Below are 18,979 nucleotides of genomic sequence, written 5' to 3'. Positions count from 1 at the left end.
AGCAGTTATTTTTAAGAGCAGTTTGTTTGAATTCACAGTTAAACAAAATCTGCATTTTGTTTGATATGTCTCTTAAGTCTTTTTATTTATTTGTGCCCTCTCCCATTTTTTCTTTGCCAATGCAATGTATTTGTTGAAGAAACTGCCATATTTTGTTCTGTAACACTCTGAATTTAGTGTGTTGCTTCCTTGTGGTATTATTTAACATGTTCTGGTGTTTTCTGTATTTGATATAAACTAGTAACACAGGGCTTGATTAGATTTAAGTTTAATTTTCTTTTTTATTTGGCAAGACTGTATTATAGATGGTGATGCACATAATCCATCAGGAGGACATCAAGATGTTAGTTTCCTTTTCTGTGATTTTAAAATTGATTAATAAGTTTTAGGCACCTGATATAGCCGGATCATCCATTATAAAGTACCCATCAACTTTTCATCTAATAATTTCAGCTGTCATTTATAATCATTGCCTAGATCTATTACATCAAGAAGGGGATACTGTTTTTTAAAATAATTTCTTAAGAGCCGGAATGTAACTGAGTGACACAGCTCCATAATTTTCCTGCTAAGCTTGTTGGTTGAACATTCTACTTAAAGCCAAGTCGTGAAGTCTTTACTGAGCTAAGAAGTAAATAACATCAGCTTAGAATCTTTATGAAAAGAAGCCTTAAGTAACACAATCATCTTTCCATGGAATTGGCATTCTCATAGGCCCAAACCTAAATGGGATATGGTGACTTTTTGTTTGTATTTTTGTTAAATAACAAAGCATGGACTTCATCAAACCACATGGACTGTAACCCACCAGGCTCCTCTCTCCATGGAATTTCCCAGGCAAGAATACTGGAGTTGCCATTTCCTTCTCCAGGGGATCTTCCCGACCCAGGGGTCGAACGCATGTCTCCTGCATTGGCAAATGGGTTCTTTACCATTGAGCCACCAGGGAAGTCCCTTATACTGCACTGTCTGTGCATTAATATTTATTTAAAATAACAACAGAGAGGAGAGTTTTGAAACACCACTGAAATATCTAACGCATTTCTCTGCTGGGGTTTGACAGTGAAGGCAGTAAATAACCCCTATCACTGAGCCTCTCCTGATCATTGTTAATGATTTTTCCACTGCCAACCTTGGAACAAGAGGAGGGAAGGAAAGGAGATACTTTGGGAAGGCCTGGGAAGGGTATTTTAATCCAGAACTACTTAATTGAAAATTTAAGGTGAACTAACTCTTAGCATTGGATTTGGCCCATCTAAGATTTCCTCCTGGTGATGCGGGAGGTCTCTTCTTCACATTCTGCGCCCTCATGACTCTTTAATTCTATATATCTTATTTTCACTATCGGATTTTACATTCCTTAAGAACAAGGGATTTATCTAGCTCTTTGGTTTAGTTCCATATAGAATTTTAAAGATAAACCCAGCTAGACATGAGTCAGAGCAGTAAAAGCACACTTTATTTAGTAATTCCTGGGAACAGGAGCTGAGCTCCATCCTGATTTGCTCGGAGGTGACTAAGTATTTTAAAGAGAGAATGGTCGGGGGCTGGGGGCAGTTTGCAAACTGGGACTGATCCTCTAAGTGCATTCAGGCTGTGTCTACTGGCTGGCAGTTATCACAGTTAGGATTCTGTCCTCCAGCAGACTGGAAGCCAGGCCCCATGCTCCTGGTGATGACATTTTAAAGGAACAACTCTCCGGTCCTTGAGAACTACTTCTAAGTTTTAGGAGATACATATTCCCAGTCATCAGTGCTTTGTAGTAAATACTCTAGGAAATGGAGGTTGGGGGCCTTTTGTCATGGTTTGGCCAGAAAAGAAGTCAATTCTCCAGGCAATGATGATCTGTCTTTCTCAGGCTGGCATTTTAATGGAGGGGCTGAGGTCATCCTGGGGACATGGTCTTCTGCTGCTAGAAGCCATACTAGGGTTCAGTCATCCCTTAGTGCAGAGACGTGGATGGAGTTTGCTGTATGCTGGGGTTCTGCAGTTCTCAAGGATCTTGAACACTACTTAATGATTTGTGTAGACTGAACAAACTTAAATAAATTCCATTTCCTCTGTGCAGAAAGGAAGGGGATCAGTTAGGATGCCTTCTGCTTTACCTTACTGCCTAGACACAGCCAGGAAATGGGAGTAATATCTCCATTCATTATTTTCCTTCCTGAGGTTCACCTGGCTATTCTTATTATCAGGGACAGCTGTATCTCCCTCCTCTTGAAAGTTAGCCCCTTGATTTGTGAGAGACTTTATTTCCCTACTACAGATATTTTGATTTTTTGAGATGGTTCAAAATGGATCACTCTATTTTAAATGGTTAATATTTTCATGTCTAGTGCAGGATTTGGGGCATTATTAAAAAGAGACAATTCAAATGTCTCTTACCCACGGAATTGTACCCAACAAGGCAGCATTTCATGTCATATACTTTCATCAAACTTTTATACGATTTATCTCAGTTGTTATGTATGTATTTATATGATAATTTTTAAAAATAGGTCATGGAAACTCTATCTTCTTCATCAGTGAAAGGCTGGCACCTACCACAGTGACTAGCAGCTGTTAGATGTATTCCAGAATGGTCAATTTCATGACTAAATGAATGAATGGTCTTCCATCTTACCTTCTCTTTTTATAACATTCGTAGTATAGACTATTCAGTAGAAACATGGTAAATGAATGTTTTCAGAATGTCATGGATCTCGAGTTGTGTCTTAGTGATTCTTCTTCTCTTTGTAGATTCCTTACTTATTCCTACCTCTTGGCCTTCAACGTGTGGCTTCTGCTTGCACCTGTTACTCTGTGCTATGACTGGCAAGTGGGCAGTATTCCTCTGATAGAGACCATATGGGACATACGGAACGGAGCTACCATCCTTCTGGCAGTTGTGATGGCCTTACTGAGTCTTCATTGTTTAGCAGCCTTCAAGGTAATTTTCTTAACATTCAAATGAACACTGCATTGGAAGAGAGATACTGTATACTCAGTAATGCTTTTTTTCCCCAAGGAAATGTGGGTCTAAATTGAATTTATCCTTCTGTCTAAAAAAAAACTTTATATTTAAAAAATTTCCAGAAAGGTAATATATATTTTGAAGACTTTAATGGGGTTAGGAGATCAAGGCTATCTTAATTATATATTTTATTGTTTCCACCAACTATTTATAAATTGGATCTGAAATTTAATGTTCACAAATGAGAAATTTTTTTTTCTGCAGTGGTTGACTATTTTTTGATGCAATTGTTTTATTTCATGTAATGATAAGTGAGATATTGACAACATAGTTGTAAGTGCTTAAAATATGGTTAAGACTCTATTTACATTAATGAATGCCTGTCTGAGTTGGTTGGGTGATTCTCACTACAAAAAATACTACTACAAAGCTTTATTAATAGTTTTATTATTGGAAACTTGGGAAAATATTGGAATATGGAAAAATTATTAACTGTAACATTTAAAAATGATCAAAGATGGCAAAGAACTCGAAAATATTTACTTGTTAAAAATGGCTACAGCCTTGGGCAAGATGCTTCTTGTTTCAAGATATTCCTATACCCCCAGAGAAGAAGTTAAAAATCCACAGGTTTACTGACTGAAGGTGGCTGATTTGGTTGGGAAAATAGCAGAACAGCTAAAAATTTAAGGGGGAGGTTTAGGAGGCAAGAGAGCTATAGAAGGGCTGAGATGATACACTCTCCACACATTCATGGATGGCTGCGAAAACAATTAGTGCACATAGGATGCCCTAGAAAGCACAAATTGAAAGCCTTGGAAGGCTTACTTATTTGCTGCAAATTTGAATTAATTCTTTAGCACATATACAGGTTGGGTGGTAGAGGGTAGAACTTTCACTGGCTGGAGTTGTCTCTGTTTGATCTCTGTTGAAATCATTGGCTGATCTCAAAGATATGCTGGCACAAAAGATATTCCCCCAGAGATTCAGTCAAAAGAAAGAAAGAAACCCAAAAGAAAGTCAGTATACTTCAGTTTGCTCCCAGCACCTGATACAGGATGCTGACATCCATGCTGAGCCTAGTCATGGGACAAGACATTTGTGATGGGCAACCCATTGCTGATTAGGGGAAACTAACAAGCCCAAGAACAAATTGTACACAGCTGGGAAAGACCATAAGCAGAGAGGGAGCTCAAAACCTATGCCAATCCACTAGAAAGCATCAAATAAAGGTAACCCAGAATCAAATGTGGTTTTACTTCATAGCTCCCAGGATCCCACCTGCAAAGATAGAGTAGCAACCCAGCACTGTGTTGGTGTGGCTGTGGAAAACTTTAAACTGGAATAGCAGTTCAGGCCTGCCTCCTGTCCCTACCATCACTGATGCCTCACCTGCTCCAGCAGAGGCCTCAAGGCCTCTCTAGTCTTACTCTAGTTGAGTTTTTCCTATGCCCCTGGTATAGGATTCTTGTCAAAATCAGCTCCAGTGCATGGCCTTTGGAGGCACTGAGCTTGCTATTCACTGGTCCCCAAGAGAAAAATAAAAGCTGACAGCTCCAGTGGTTACTAGAGCTGAATGTACTCTAATGCATGGTCACCCTCAGGATTTCTGTCCCACTCAGGGCTATGGATGAGTATGGAGGGCAGATGGTTAGTCCAGAAAGTCACAGAAAAAAAAGAAAAAAAAAATTTTCAGCTGTCTACAGATTTTCAATTTGTGTCCAGGCAAGTTTATCACATATTAAAACGGGAAACCAAAAAAAAAAATAAATAAATAAAACGGGAAACCATCAGATTTCAGAAGAGCAGACTAGAATAGAGTTCATGGACAGAGGAGCCTGGCAGACTGTAAGTCATGGGGTTGCAAAGAGTCGGACACTACTAAGCGACTGAGCACACAGCAGAAACAGCATAGTGTATGGAATACTATATATGGTTTTTAATCAGATTACTGGACATGTAAAGAAATAGGATAGTATGACCCAAAGTCAGGAAAAAACAGTCAGTAGAAAATGGCATAGAATTTAGATTCCAAAGTGTAAATGTAAGTAAACTCATACAAGCTTAATTGTTTTTTGACAGTTACTAAGGTAATTCAATGGGGATAGGATAGTCTTTTAAATAGAAGATACTGAAATACCAAATTAATCCTTACCTCATACTATATATTTAGAAAGTATTTTTAAGTGAATCATGACGTGTCGCGTGTCATCACTCAGTCGCGTCCAACTCTTGGTGACCCCATGGACTGTAGCCGACCAGGCTTCTCCATCCATGGGATTTTCCAGGCAAGAGTACTGGAGTGGGTTACCATTTCCTTCTCCAGGGGATCTTCCTGACCCAGGGATCGAACCCAGGTCTCCCGCATTGCAGGCAGACACTTTACCCTCTAAGCCACCAGGGAAGCATAGTCCTAAACAAAAGAGTTAAGCAGAACCAAAGATTCTAAAAGGAAATAGATGAAGATCTTTGTGAATTTGGGTCCAACAAAGATTTTTATGATACATAAAGTGTAAATTATTTTTTAAAAGTTGGTAAATTAGATGTCGTTAGGGTTACAAGCTTTGGTCCTCAAATGATAATGTTAATTAAATCAAATGGCAAGCTACAAATTGGGAGAAAATGTTTGCTGAGATATTTAAAGAGTTGTTAAAATTTAAGAATAAGAAAAATAGTTCATTTAAAATGTTCAAGAGATACAAATGGATACTACACAAGAAAAGATACACAAAGATTAATAAGCACATGAAAAGATGCTTGGCATCATTAGTCATTAGGGAAATTCAAATTAAAACCACAAACAGAACTACTCTACATCCTCTAGAATAACTATAATTTTAAAAATTCACAATACTAAGTGTTGGCCAAGAATGGGGAGCAGCTGGAGGCCTCGTGTATTACTGGTGAAAATGAAAAATGGTTCAGTCACTTTGGGAATATTCAGCAGTTTGTTATTAATAAAAAGTTAAACATAAAAACATAGTTCTACTTTATTTCAGAGCTCTTTCATAACTTCATTAAAAACACCCATGCACATTAAGTAATAACTCCCAATTCTCCCTACCCCGTCCCCTGGTAACCTCTAATCTGCTTTCTGTCTCTATATATTCTGGATATGAAATAAATTATACAATAACTGCAAAAATATAACATGTAACCTTTTATGTCTGACTTCCTTGGCATAGCATTTTTGAAATTCATGCTAATTATAGTGTGTATCAATACTCTGTTCCTTTTATGGCTGAATAATATTGGATTTTGTATTATTTTGTTTAAAGTATGGTGGGCATGAAGAAGTATCTCCCAATAGCTCTGATTTGCATTTCCTTAATGATCAGTGATGAACGTCTTTTCACTTGCTTATTGGCCATCTGTGTATCTTTTTTTGGAGAAATGTCTATTCAAGTCCTTTGGTCTTTTTTTTTTTTTTAATTGGGTTGTCTTTTTGATGTTGAGTTATAAGAATTCAGAATATTAAATTCCCAACAGATAGATGATTTGGAAATATTTTCTCCCATTCTTTAGGTTGTCATTTCACATAGTTAATAATGTCCTTTAATGCACAAAAGTTTTTTTAATTTAATGAAGTCTGATTGCTTTCTTTTGTTATTCATTACTTTTATTGTTAAATCTAAAACTCAGTTATCACATTTGAGGTCATAAAGATTTCTGACTTTGTTCTCTTCTAAAAGTTTCATAAGTTTTAGCTCTGATATTTAGGTTATTAATCCATTTTGAGTTAATTTTTTATATGAGCACAAATTTTTCCTTCGTGGTAAAGCCTACCATAACTACCCTGTTTAAAATGCAAACATATACCCTCTACTCCACATCTTATCTCCTTTTCACTAAACTTTTTCTTCACTATACTTCCAATTTCTAAAATGTTATATAATTTTGTGATTTTATATAATGTGTTCCCGCCAATTAGAGTAGTAAACCCCATGAGGACAGAAATTATTTTCTATTTTGTTTAATGCCATGTTTCTAACACTAAGAGTTGCTACCTCCAAAATTTGAATAAAACCATAAAAAGTTAGCAACTCTATTTATATTTTGGCATGCAGAATCTTTTTTTTTTAGGGTGAACTATATCTAAAGCCTATAAAAAGACCATACTCAGTACCAGTATGAAGTGTTAGGGGGTCAATATAAGGTTTGTTTTATTAGAGTCGGCCTTTCCTTGTGGTTTGACATGCCTGCTATATTGGTATTGATCTGCAGGAGCAAATATAGTGGAGTGCTGGACCGGTATGTCAGGAAGGGTTTTTCTTGGCTCCCTCCCAACTAATTAAAGGGAGTGTTGCATGCCCACAGGCTGCCGCCTTGGTCACATTATGTTAAAGATGCACCTTCATGATGGCAATAGAGCCCTACACACACAGGCAAGCCTTGGCTGTCCCCAGGGTGTCTTTGATAACATGATAAGTGAGTAGAAACTTCTCTGTTGGAAGGCTATTAGTCCTTTTCTTTCATGGAATTTGTTCCAAAGTCACTTTCTTGCATTAGGAAAAATATTAGCAAAGCATTCCAGCTGTGGTGATAGTAAGATTTAGCTCTTCGGTGATGGCTTTCATCTTGAAAATTCTTGGCAGACATTAACTAAAGCCTCGGGCAATTCTTGGAGGCTACTTGCACTTTCTACATTTTCTTCTTTCAGAGCTTGGAGACAGAGGTTTGGCATCTAGCTCGTGTTTATGTGGCCTGGCCTCTCTGCTCTTGATCTACTTACACACTGGAAGGTCTTAAAAGTCAAATTGTCCTGCTAGTTAGTAACTTCTTGAAGTGGGGATAATCCTATTTATTCTATGTGATGATCAGTCACTAAGGATATGATCCTCAGGGCTTTGACTCATGACAATAAGCAGTAGAACCAAGATTTTATGAAAATAGAGGTACTGCTTACAGATATTCTTCTGTGCTAAAAAGGAACAGTGGATGAAATGTTTGCAGTAATATCAGCAAAATAAACCCAACTCTCTCCACCTAGAATATTTCCAAATGATGTGTGTACTATATTAACTGTATTGAAATTATTTTATAATTCCTGAATATGTCTTTAAATTTTGAGATAATAAGTCCATATGATACATTACTAGGGGGAAAATGCTTGGATAAACAAGCATAGACATTCAGTCCTGGGAATCATGGAGAATATTTCTTTTATTTTCACCTTTGTTTGATTCTCAATCATACAAAATCCACCCTGACTTATACTCAGAGGAGAGTATGTTCTCTTTAGCCTCACTACTTCTTCCTCTTTAATTCTCATAATGTTGATTGAATATCTCCTTTTTGCCAGGATTACAGCAGTAAACAGAATGAAGGTCTTGCCTACATGGAGCTTACACTGAATCACTTGAAATTCGTCATTATGTGCCAGGCATCGGTAGGGGCTGTGAGGAGGTCAGGGTTGAGCTCGCAGATGTTATGACCCTTGAGCAGAGACATAAAGGAAGTGAAGGAATGGGACATTTGGTTGCTTGGGGAGGATTATTTCAAGCGGTAGGGAAGCGAGTGCCAAGGCCCTGAGGCAGGAAAGTACTAGAGAGTTTACAGAGCAGCAGGAAGGCCGACATGACTGTAGCAGAGTGGGCCGGAGTCGAGCCAAATGGAATGATTTCAAGGAGATGAGGGTGTGTGCGTGTGTGTGTGTGTGTTTGTGGAAGGCAGGAGGCGAGGGCTGAAGTTAAAGGGCAATCTTAGCATCCACAGTGCATGTGTAAGACATACACAAATTTCTTTTGCTAATATTTATTAACCAGTTTTGGGGGGAGGGCATAACTTTGGGGTAATATATATGCTTACGCTCTTTTTTCTCCTCCAGTTTACCAACATCACTTCTTTTATCTTACCTTGTCATCAACCAGGACACTGGAGGAGGGGGACATAATCTACCCTGTTACAGTTGTATTTACACTTAATGAATTTTTCTGGAAAACATGTTGACATTATAAAGCTACAAAGTACCATGTGTTAAGAAATAAAACAGCCATTATTTCCCAGTCCCTAGCCACCACCAGAGTCCTACTCTCTGCAGGCCTGCTTTGAATATTTGTCCTTGCACATGTCTTGCACTTATTGGAAGCAAAAGCAAATTCTCTCTCGTGCAAGTAAGTTAAGTTGCACATCATTATAAATTGCAGGCCCTTCCAGGCCACTTCCACAGTCAGTTGGAGTGTCCCTGTAGGTAAAGGAACTCAGAGAGCCTATGTTAGAATTTGTTTTGGTGTTGTTATTGGAATATCATTGTTTTATAGTGTGATGTTTCTGCTGTGTAACAAAGTGAATCAGTTATACATGTGCATATATGCTCTCTTGTTAGAGCTCCTTCCCATTTAGGTCACCACCGAGCACTGAGCAGAGTTCCCCGAGGTGTAGTAGGTTCTCACTGGTTATCTGTTTTAAACATAGTGTTAGTAGTGGATCCATGTCAATCCCAGTCTCCCAATTCATCCCACCTCCCCTTTCCCGCCTTGGTATGCACACATTTATTCTCAACATCTATGTCTCTATTTCTACTTTGCAAATTGTTTCATCTCAGATGTTTGAATTTTGACAAGCTCTTGTCCAGGGTTGAGTGGGAGAACTAGGGCTCAGAATCTAAAGGTTTAAAGATTGTTTCTAATTTGTCCCATTTTTATGGCATAAGAAATGTAAGATCTCAGGAAGTCTCTTATTATTCATCATAAAAGAGCTTTCTTTTGTCTGAGAGTTTAAATATGAACTTCGTCTTATTCTGTGTCTTTCCATCACCTTTTCCTATTTACACCCTTTGTTCGTGAGGAATGCATCTGGGCCGATAGTCCCTAATGTAGAGAACAATCTAGAAATTCATTATTGGATTGAATTCTTTTTAACAATGACTTTAAAATGAACTAATTTGCTCTCACTCATTGTGATGAGGATACTCACTTTGTTGGAAGGTGTGTACAGTAGAGTTTAAGAGCACTTAAGACATGAAGGCTGGTTATTCCATTCTCACCTGTGATTAGTGTATGCCTGTATACCAGGAGAACAATAGGCTGAAAATGTACTTAGTTTTTTCTTACAGATTGTGCATCAGATTATTGACTTGCAATAAATAGTGACATAGATCAGGAAAGTTTGGATTAATTTGGATTGTTTAAAGGAGTTAATACCATCGGTCCTGCTCTTTAGGCTTGTCCTTTCCCATGTCCTTTAATGTGACAGAGGAAACACCACTAAATTATATTTAAGAGTAATTTATGCTGTTGATTCTCCATTACATTTTCAGAAAGAATCTTGAGATGTTAAGTTTTTGTATATTTTATAATAATGAGGATGCTTGTAAAAGTTAAAACCTAAGGGAAAAAAGAGGGAAGTTAATGATAGCCAGTTTTCCTAATAATGACCTCAACAAAAAGGTGTGCTTTGAGAACACACATTAATCAGGGAAGTCTCCTCCCTCAGATATGAGTTTTTAAGGATTGGTTTTGTTTGGTCGTTCTGTTTTCATTTTCAGTAGGGATCACAGCTTTGTTCCAGGTTTTCCATTCATAGTTTTCCACATCACTCTCTTGAGACAAGCACAAATCACTGGCTCTATCTCTGGGCCCTGAAAATCAGTCAGATTCTCAGGTTTGCCTGGGAATGAATGTGCAGCCTGCCCTGTGAAGGTGACCACCAGTGATGACTTGATGGAAATGGAAAGGCGGGGCTGGGAGGGGGAGGTTCTCTGGGAGGCAGCTGTGGGATTTCTGGGATCTCCCTTCATGCCTGTTTCCAACCTTGCTCTTGAATAGCCTCCACGGTAGCAAAGTAATGCTCAAAATTCTCCAAGCCAGGCTTCTGTAATACGTGAACCATGAACTTCCAGATGTTCAAGCTGGGTTTAGAAAAAGCAGAGGAACCAGAGATCCAATTGTCAACATCCATTGGGTCATCGAAAAAAGCAAGAGAGTTCCAGAAAAAAAATCTACTTCTGCTTTACTGACTATGCCAAAGCCTTTGGCTCTGTGGATCACAGCAAACTGGAAAATTCTTAAAGAGATGGGAATACTAGACCACCTGACCTGCCTCCTAAGAATCTGTATGCAGGTCAAGAAGCAACAGTTAGAACCAAACATGGAACAACAGACTGGTTCCAAATCGGGAAAGGAGCACATCAAGACTGTATATTGTCACTCTGCTTATTTAACTTATATGCAGAGTACATCATGAGAAATGCTGGGCTGGAAGAAGCACAAGCTGGAATCAAGAGAAATATCGATAACCTCAGATATGCAGATGACATCACTCTTATAGCAGAAAGGGAAGAAGAACTAAAGAGCCTCTTGATGAAAGTGAAAGAGGAGAGTGAAAAAGTTGGCTTAAAACTCAACATTCAGAAAACTAAGATCATAGCATCAGGTCCCATCACTTCATGGCAAATAGATGGGGAAACAATGGAAACAGTGATAGACTTTATTTTGGGGCTCCAAAAATCACTGCAGATGGTGACTGCAGCCATGAAATTAAGAGATTCTTGCTCCTTGGAAGAAAAGTTATGACCAACCTAGACAGCATATTAAAAAGCAGAGATAAAAAAAAAAAAAAAAAAAGCAGAGATATTACTTTGCCAACAAAGGTCTATCTAGTCAAAGCTATGGTTTTTCCAGGAGTCATGTATGGATGTGAGAGTTGGACTATAAAGAAAACTGAGCACTGAAGAATTGATGCTTTTGAACTGTGGTGTTGGAAAAGACTCTTGAGAGTCCCTTGGACAGGACAGGTAGGAGATCCAACCTGTCCATCTTAAAGGAAATCAGTCCTGAATATTCATTGGAAGGACTGATGTTGAAGCTGAAACTCCAATACTTTGGCCACCTGATGCGAAGAGCTGACTCATTTGAAAAGATCCTGATGCTAGGAAAGATTGAAGGCGGAAGGATAAGAAGATGACAGAGGATGAGATGGTCGTTGGCATCACTGACTCAATGGACATGAGTTTGAGTAAGCTCTGGGAGCTGGTGATGGACAGGGAGGCCTGGCATGCTGCAGTCCACGGGGTTGCAAAGAGTTGAAAATGACTGAGTGATTGATCTGAACTGAACTGAATTGATGCTAGTGTTACCACAGGTCCCATCAATATACTCAGTGAAAGAGCAAGCCAATGGACAAACAGAAGATCTCTCTTTTATTAAACCCCCCCCCCCACACATGTCCATAAGGAGGGAAGATTGGAAAGTGATTATTTTCTCATTGACATTCTTGCCTTATTCCCCAAAGTACTTGGAACGGGAGTAACTTATGAGAATAAATATAATACAGTATGACAGAGCAAGAGGAAATGGCAAACTTTTCTCTCTTTTTGGCAAAGAACTAGGTATAAATATTTGAGGCTTTGTCATATAGTCTGTCACAACTACTCTACTCCACCATTGTTGCATAAATTAGCTGACCCCTGGTGTACTACTGTAGATTCATGTGGTTGAACTAAAACGTGCTTTCAGATTTCTGGAAGTTACTTTTCATTTAGCTTAGCCAAACAGTACGTTAAGGTATTATTGTATCATATAGATCACTGTGGAATAGCTCTTTTAAATTCCAGAATAGCCATTATGAAGCCTGGTAAAATAAATATCATGTTTTAATATACCAAACAGTAAAATAAAATTGAACTTGAGGAATGAAGATTGCAGTTAATGGTGAATGGCTCTGTGCCAATATTGATGGGTATTTTCCTTTTCTTCTGGCCTGCATTTCTCTTTTCAGTTCCCATTCTCTGAAAACTTCACATTCTCCATCCTTTTTCTGTGCTCAATTTATGAGAGTCCTCCTCATACCATTACAGGTCCAATCTTTCCAGCCCGGTTTGTCCTGCTCGGGGCCCCTGCAGGCACTGAGAGAAGAGGCCCTGGGCATCTTGCCATGGTCCATCTGTGTGTGACCACCAATACTTCTGGAGAGCCATTGTCTGAGAGGTCTCCCTGTCTCAAATTTGGCCAGCCTAGTTGATCTAGCCTCTTCTTACTGCCCTCAGCTGACTTCTCCACTTGCCTCTTTTTGCCTGTAGTGATAACATCCTGCTACTTGGGTCACAGTTTTCCAAGTCTGCTGTTGTTCAGTCGCCCAGTCCCGTCTGACTCTTTGTGACCTCATGGACTGCAGCATGCCAGGCCTCCCTGTCCCTCACCTCACCTAGCGAAAGGTGTTCAAGTCAGTACTTGTAGTCAATTTTGACCGTGATCTAAAGCTCAGATTTCAACTTCTATCACTTTTCTGATGAAAGTTGGAATTAGTTTACCCCTTTCTCAGATGTGATGTTGGAAAGTAGAGAAGTTGAATCTGCGCCTTGTTTTAAAATGAAACACATTCAAAGATCCATTGCTGCTGCCTCTTCCCACATGCTTTTACATCACTGCTTTGCCATATATGATACAAGTTGTGACTTCTGTTCAGTCATTATAATTTCATCTGGTAGTCTAAGTTAAATTCGTAATGACCATCTTCAAGTGGGAGCTAGTCCCCTACAGGTTGGAGGCAGCCCAGATGTGGAGGAGTACTGCCCCAAGTTCCAGACCCAGAGTCCCAGGGCCGGGATGAGAGAAGGCTGCAGACTAGAGTGATTAGTGCTGACCTGAGTCAGGCCGGGCTGTGGCCCAGCCCACTCTGAGCCCACCTTGTTTAGCCCTGTTCTTACACCGTAGTGACAAGCCATTGTGAGGCTGAACCAGGGCAAGCCATGCTGGACTCTCAGCACAGTGGCCGGCACATGGGGGACACTGAGTACCTGGCAGTTGTTTTTTTTTTCTTTGTCATCATCATCACCATTACCATCATCTAGAAATCGTCACAGTTCAGTCAGGAGCACAATCAGGGCTCTTATTTCCATTTTGCAGGAATAACCAGACTTGAACAAAATGTAACCCAGTTGACTGCTTTTTTAAAATTATATATATTTCAACTTACAATTACACTTCATATCATCAAAAATATTTATAATACTACCACAGATTGATCCTGCTCTCCCACTTCCTTCCCCCTTTTCTCCCATCCTAGGTAACATGTTAAATTCTTGGCCTGAGATCTAATAGTAGTAACATACTTGACGATTTTTAATGATTAAGCATATTTTAAAATTTGGAAGTAGGTATGTTCAAATCTAATAGAAAGAATCCTAACATAAAACTACTTAGTTAAAAAAATGAATATTAATCAAGAGAAAGAAAATAGTGACAAATATCACCAAGTTATTTACAAATGAGCATTGGAGTCATCACCTAAACCTCCAAATTATAGAAATATTATAGATTTTAAAGATATTTGAAAGCTTACCAGAATAGGCAAGATAATAAGAAAAGAATCATTTTCTTTTATTGTTGTTTTTAAAACCTGTTACTGTCATTGCTAGATGTCTCCATTCCACTCAGTCCTGAGTATTGAAACAAAATAGCCATTGGAAATGCAAGATTTTATTCAGTGGCTACCTGAAAATCAGAGATCCCTGTGCAAAGTCTTCCCAAGGCATGCTTTGTTGTCCATTGTTAGTACCTCACCTAGGAAGTCATTTCTCTTTGTGGTGTATCTGAACCGTGTGCAGAGTTTTCTCATGTAGGACACAGTTTGGTTGTGATGCTCTGCTTGGCTTTTGATCCGGCCAGACGGGAGTTTTTTCATATCATTAAATAATTTGTTTTATTCTTTGCCTTCAAAGGGCAGTTACATTTTCACAAGTCACAGTCTTTAATAAGAAAGTCCTCTGATGTTTATACCTTAGTTTGAAACCTCACTCAAATTATTAATGAAAGAACTAGATAGTTGTGTAATGGGAAAAAGGAGTTTCAGACATCAGTAACAGTTTTATTTTTCTTGATTATATGCTTTATGATTCTCAGCACGATTTTATAGTCTATATTATTATTTGCTTTTACTCAGAATAATTGTCACCTTTTAAGTGATAATCTTAATTTTTAACACATCCTATTATTTCTTTTAACTTAATGATTCATACTGCCGTAAAAGCAATTTATTACCACCTAGCCTTGCAATACTTCTGATTGTTTTAAACACTTAAAAAGGTCAAAAGACGTTTTTGTAACTCCTGGAGTCATTCTGTCCTTATTATTTCCATTGAGAACATGACATTTCTATTTAAAGGAGCCTACCCTTTCCATACTGTTTGAAGAAAACCATGAAATATGTAATTAGGATGACCTGAGATAAAGGCAGCTAAAGTAAGTTCCTCTAAACAGAAAACCCATTGGGAATAGCTTTTTGTATTAGAAGATAGAAAGGAGGCTGAAGTGACTGATAGCAAGATTCTATAGGTGGTTTGCTCCAAGTTCTATGCACAAGGAACTTATAAAGGGATCACAAATGTGATAAATGCAACCTGGGGAGAATCACTCACCCCATTAAAAAAATAAATAAATAAAACTAAAATGCCTTACTTTTGCATATGCTTCGCCTAAAGAGGCAGCACAGAGTATTAGGAGGAAAACAAGTTTGTCATATGAGCTTCTGCGTTTCTATATTTACATTATTACACATTAAAGTGTTGACAATAGAGTCTTCAAACATTTTTTCTCATCTAAAATGTAATAAGTGAAATAATATATATGATACCTGGGGTTGTTTAGCAAGGAAATTGCTGTATAAATGCATTTCCACATGGTATTTCAAACCAACATTCTGAAATTTAACTCCTGAACTTACTTGTTCATTGTTTCCCTGACAATTTTCCACCTCTGTACATTCTACTAGTTGCCAAAGCCAAAATTCTTGAGGTTTTCTTGTTGCCTCTCTGTCTTGCTCTCTAATATCCCATTCAACCCATTGATAAATCTGGTCATCTCTTGTTTCAAAATATATCCAGAATCTGACCATTTCTCACTGCCATCACTCTGGGTCCAAGCCATTCTCTCACCTAGATTGTTGGCATAACCTAACTAGTTGGCCTGCATCCACCCTAGTGCCAGTGATCCATTCTACTCTCAATACAGTGACCACCATGATTCATTAAAATGCCAATTAGATCCTGCCCTTTTTGTACTTAACATCTTTCAGTGGCTCCTTATTTTTCTCAGCATAAAAGTCATAGTGGTCAGTATAGCGGCCTAAAGATTCTACATGCTCTTGTCCCACCCCATTGTTTTTCTTGTGTCTTGAACTCATGTCTTCCTATGAAGTGAATACTATGGCTGACTTCATCTTTTGAAGTCTTTGCTTAACTGCCACCCTCTCAACAGGGCTTACTCTGTCCACCATGTTTAGAATTGCATCCCCCTTCTTGTCCACTCACTCTCCGTTTCAGATATCCCTCACCAGATTCTTAATTTTTTTCCTCTCTGGAAAGGCAAGAGTTTTGTGTGGTTGGTTGGTTTTGCTAACTGATGTATGCCAGAGAGCCTAGAATAGTGCCTGGAAAATACAGAGAAGATGGAAGTGCTTGACTGCTAAATTGTTTAAGTGATTGCCTATAAGCACATTGCCCAAGGGGATTATAAAAGGAGGCAGTAATATGTTTGTAGAATGAATGAGTAATCAGTGATAGTGTTATACCAAGAGACTCGTTGTTGAGGATGGAAAAGTTACCAAGAACACCTTGAGGAAGAAAATTAATTAGAGGAGGTATCCTATGGTAGCCTTGATGCTCAGGCACTTTGTCTGTCTCATGGCAGAGGCCAGGGGTCTGAGCAGCATGACTAACTGCAATTAGCAGCTACCTATATATAACTGTGTGTTGGAAATGGAAGCTGGTCTTAAAAGCTAACAAGGTATTCAGAGACAAGCAGAATAAATTTGTAGGTGCAGGGTGGTGTGTTTAGGGAAGAAAAGCCTAGAAGAAATGATAAGTTGAAGTAGTCAGTATTTAATTTATTGACCATTCATTGATTTCAAACAATATGCTGAGTATGGACAATAAAAATAGGAGAAAATCAGACGGTAAATAATCTGCCTGTAGTGCAGGAGACCTGGGTTCGATCCCTGGGTCGGGAAGATCCCCTGGAGAAAGAAATGGCAACCCTCTCCAGTATTCTTGCCTGGAGAATTCCATGGACAGAGGAACCTGGTGTGGGCTACAGTCCATGGAGTGGCAAAGAGTCAGACACGACTGAGCTACTAACACTTTTTTCAGAATAAATTTGTAGCTGAAGGATGGTGTGTCTAGAGAGGAAAAGCCCAGAAGGAACGATAAGTTGAAGTATTCAGTTTTTAATTTATTGATCATTCATTGGTTCCAAACAATATGCTGAGTATGGAAAATAAAAATAGAGGAAAACTCTATTTTTACCTTGAAGAGCTGTTTTCTCCACTTTCTGTCCATTACCCCACCTCTGAGAGAATTATCCTTCTAAACATAGACATGCTTCTCCACTGCCAAGAAACCTTCCTAGTCTCAGGATTTATCCTGGCAGAAACCAAGGCTCTGCTGATGGATGGCTCAATAAAGTTCTTTAGATGTGTAGTGATTTTTTTTTTTAACATGGAAAGTGACAATCAAGTATTCTACATTTACGAAGGATAAATAACAGAAAATGTGTTTCACCTGTAGTGTGAAGGCTCTAAGAAGAGATGTAGGGAAAATTTCTGTTTGGCAGAAATTTGATGAGATGATTTGGGGGACAGATTACAAGGTGGTACAGAATCTGCCTGCAATGCAGGAGACGCAAGCTCGATCCCTGGGCCAGGAAGATTCCCTGGAGAAGGAAATGGTAACCCACTCCAGTATTCTTGCCTGGGAAATCCCATGGCCAGAGGAGCCTGGCAGGCTATAGTACATGGGGTTGCAGAGCACACACATACACACACGCACACACAGAAACTCCTAATATGGAAGCTTTTCTTTCTAACTTCATTCTGTTTGAGCAATTTTTTACTAGCATTTCTCAAAATACGTTCTATCATCATACAGATCATTAAGTAAGGTTACTCTAAGTAAAGATTCTGCATTTCAGATACATTTGGTTTAGAGAAGTTAAACATATTTTTCTCTACTGAGGGACTTTATAAACCTCTTTACCATGTTATAAGCAGCATTTTGAGTTTCTAAATGGAGTATATGTAGTAAGTGGCACTTCTTAAATTTATTTGAATTTGGAGTCTTTTTTAGGGCTTTCTTGAAGGATCAGTGCTCTGGTGGCATGTTTTGGGAAATGTTGACTTAGAGATATCAGGGTGGGTGGCTAAGTGAATTTTGAGAGTCCTTTCTTGGGCAATGTTAGCACACTTTCTTGCTGCCATATTTGTACTGTCAAAAGCAATAGCCACCACCACAGCATCAATAAAACAATTTTCATATTACAATCCCTTTAGCAATACCATCTGTGAAAGGATTCCTTTGAAACCCTTCCTTTTAGAGGTATGGTTTCTGAACGTCAACAGCAAGGGAGAGGTAAGGTCTTGAAACAGATACCTGGAGCCTTGGTTTCCATCAGATTGAGGTTGTAGTTAGATTTGAGGCAGTGACTATCATTTCTAAGGGTCATGATGAGATGAGGACACTGCATGGCCATCCATCAGATGCCACAGTTTGGGGAAGTGAGTATACACATCAAGTAGACAGTTTCCCAAGGGAGACCAGAGTGACGTGCATGTATGTCTGCACATGTGCTCCTTGTAACTGGAGCAGTTTAAAAAATGTATCTTTATTTGCTTCACGGTTGTTTTGTTTTTGTTGTTTTAGTTATTTAATTGAAGGACAATTGCTTAGCAATATTGCGTTAGTTTCTGCCATACATCAACATGAATCAACCATAGATATACATACACCCCCTCCCTCTTGACCCTCTCTTCCGTCTCCCACCCATCGAACAGAGCACCGGATTTGAGCTCCCTGAGTAATGCAGCAAATTCCCACTGGCTATCCAATTTTATATATGATAGTGTATGTCTCCATGCTACTCTCTCCATTCATCCCACCCTCTTCTTCCCTTCCTGTGTGTACAAGTCTGTTTTCTATGCCTGTGTCTTCATTGCTGCCTCGCAAATAGGTTTATCAGTACCATCTTCCTAGGTTCCATGTATATATGTGTTAGGTGTTGATATGCAATATTTATTTTTCTTTTCTCTTACATCACT

At 38.7% G+C, this 18,979-nt stretch overlaps 1 protein-coding gene across 2 annotated transcripts in view; it reads left to right on the top strand.

Annotated features, from left to right (window-relative positions):
• TMTC1 (transmembrane O-mannosyltransferase targeting cadherins 1) overlaps positions 1-18,979 on the top strand; it is a 298,740-nt gene that overhangs the window by 151,875 nt on the left and 127,886 nt on the right. For both annotated transcript variants that reach the window (XM_043882514.1, XM_043882513.1), the window contains exon 8: positions 2,740-2,929. In XM_043882514.1, the coding sequence (XP_043738449.1) occupies positions 2,740-2,929 (190 nt within the window). The remainder of the gene's footprint in view (positions 1-2,739; positions 2,930-18,979) is intronic.

The sequence above is a fragment of the Cervus elaphus genome, chromosome 22 (genome assembly GCF_910594005.1).
Source record: "Cervus elaphus chromosome 22, mCerEla1.1, whole genome shotgun sequence".
Classification (NCBI taxonomy): domain Eukaryota; kingdom Metazoa; phylum Chordata; class Mammalia; order Artiodactyla; family Cervidae; genus Cervus; species Cervus elaphus.
Note: the sequence above shows the minus strand (reverse complement) of the source record. Positions and strands in the feature narration are given on the sequence as shown.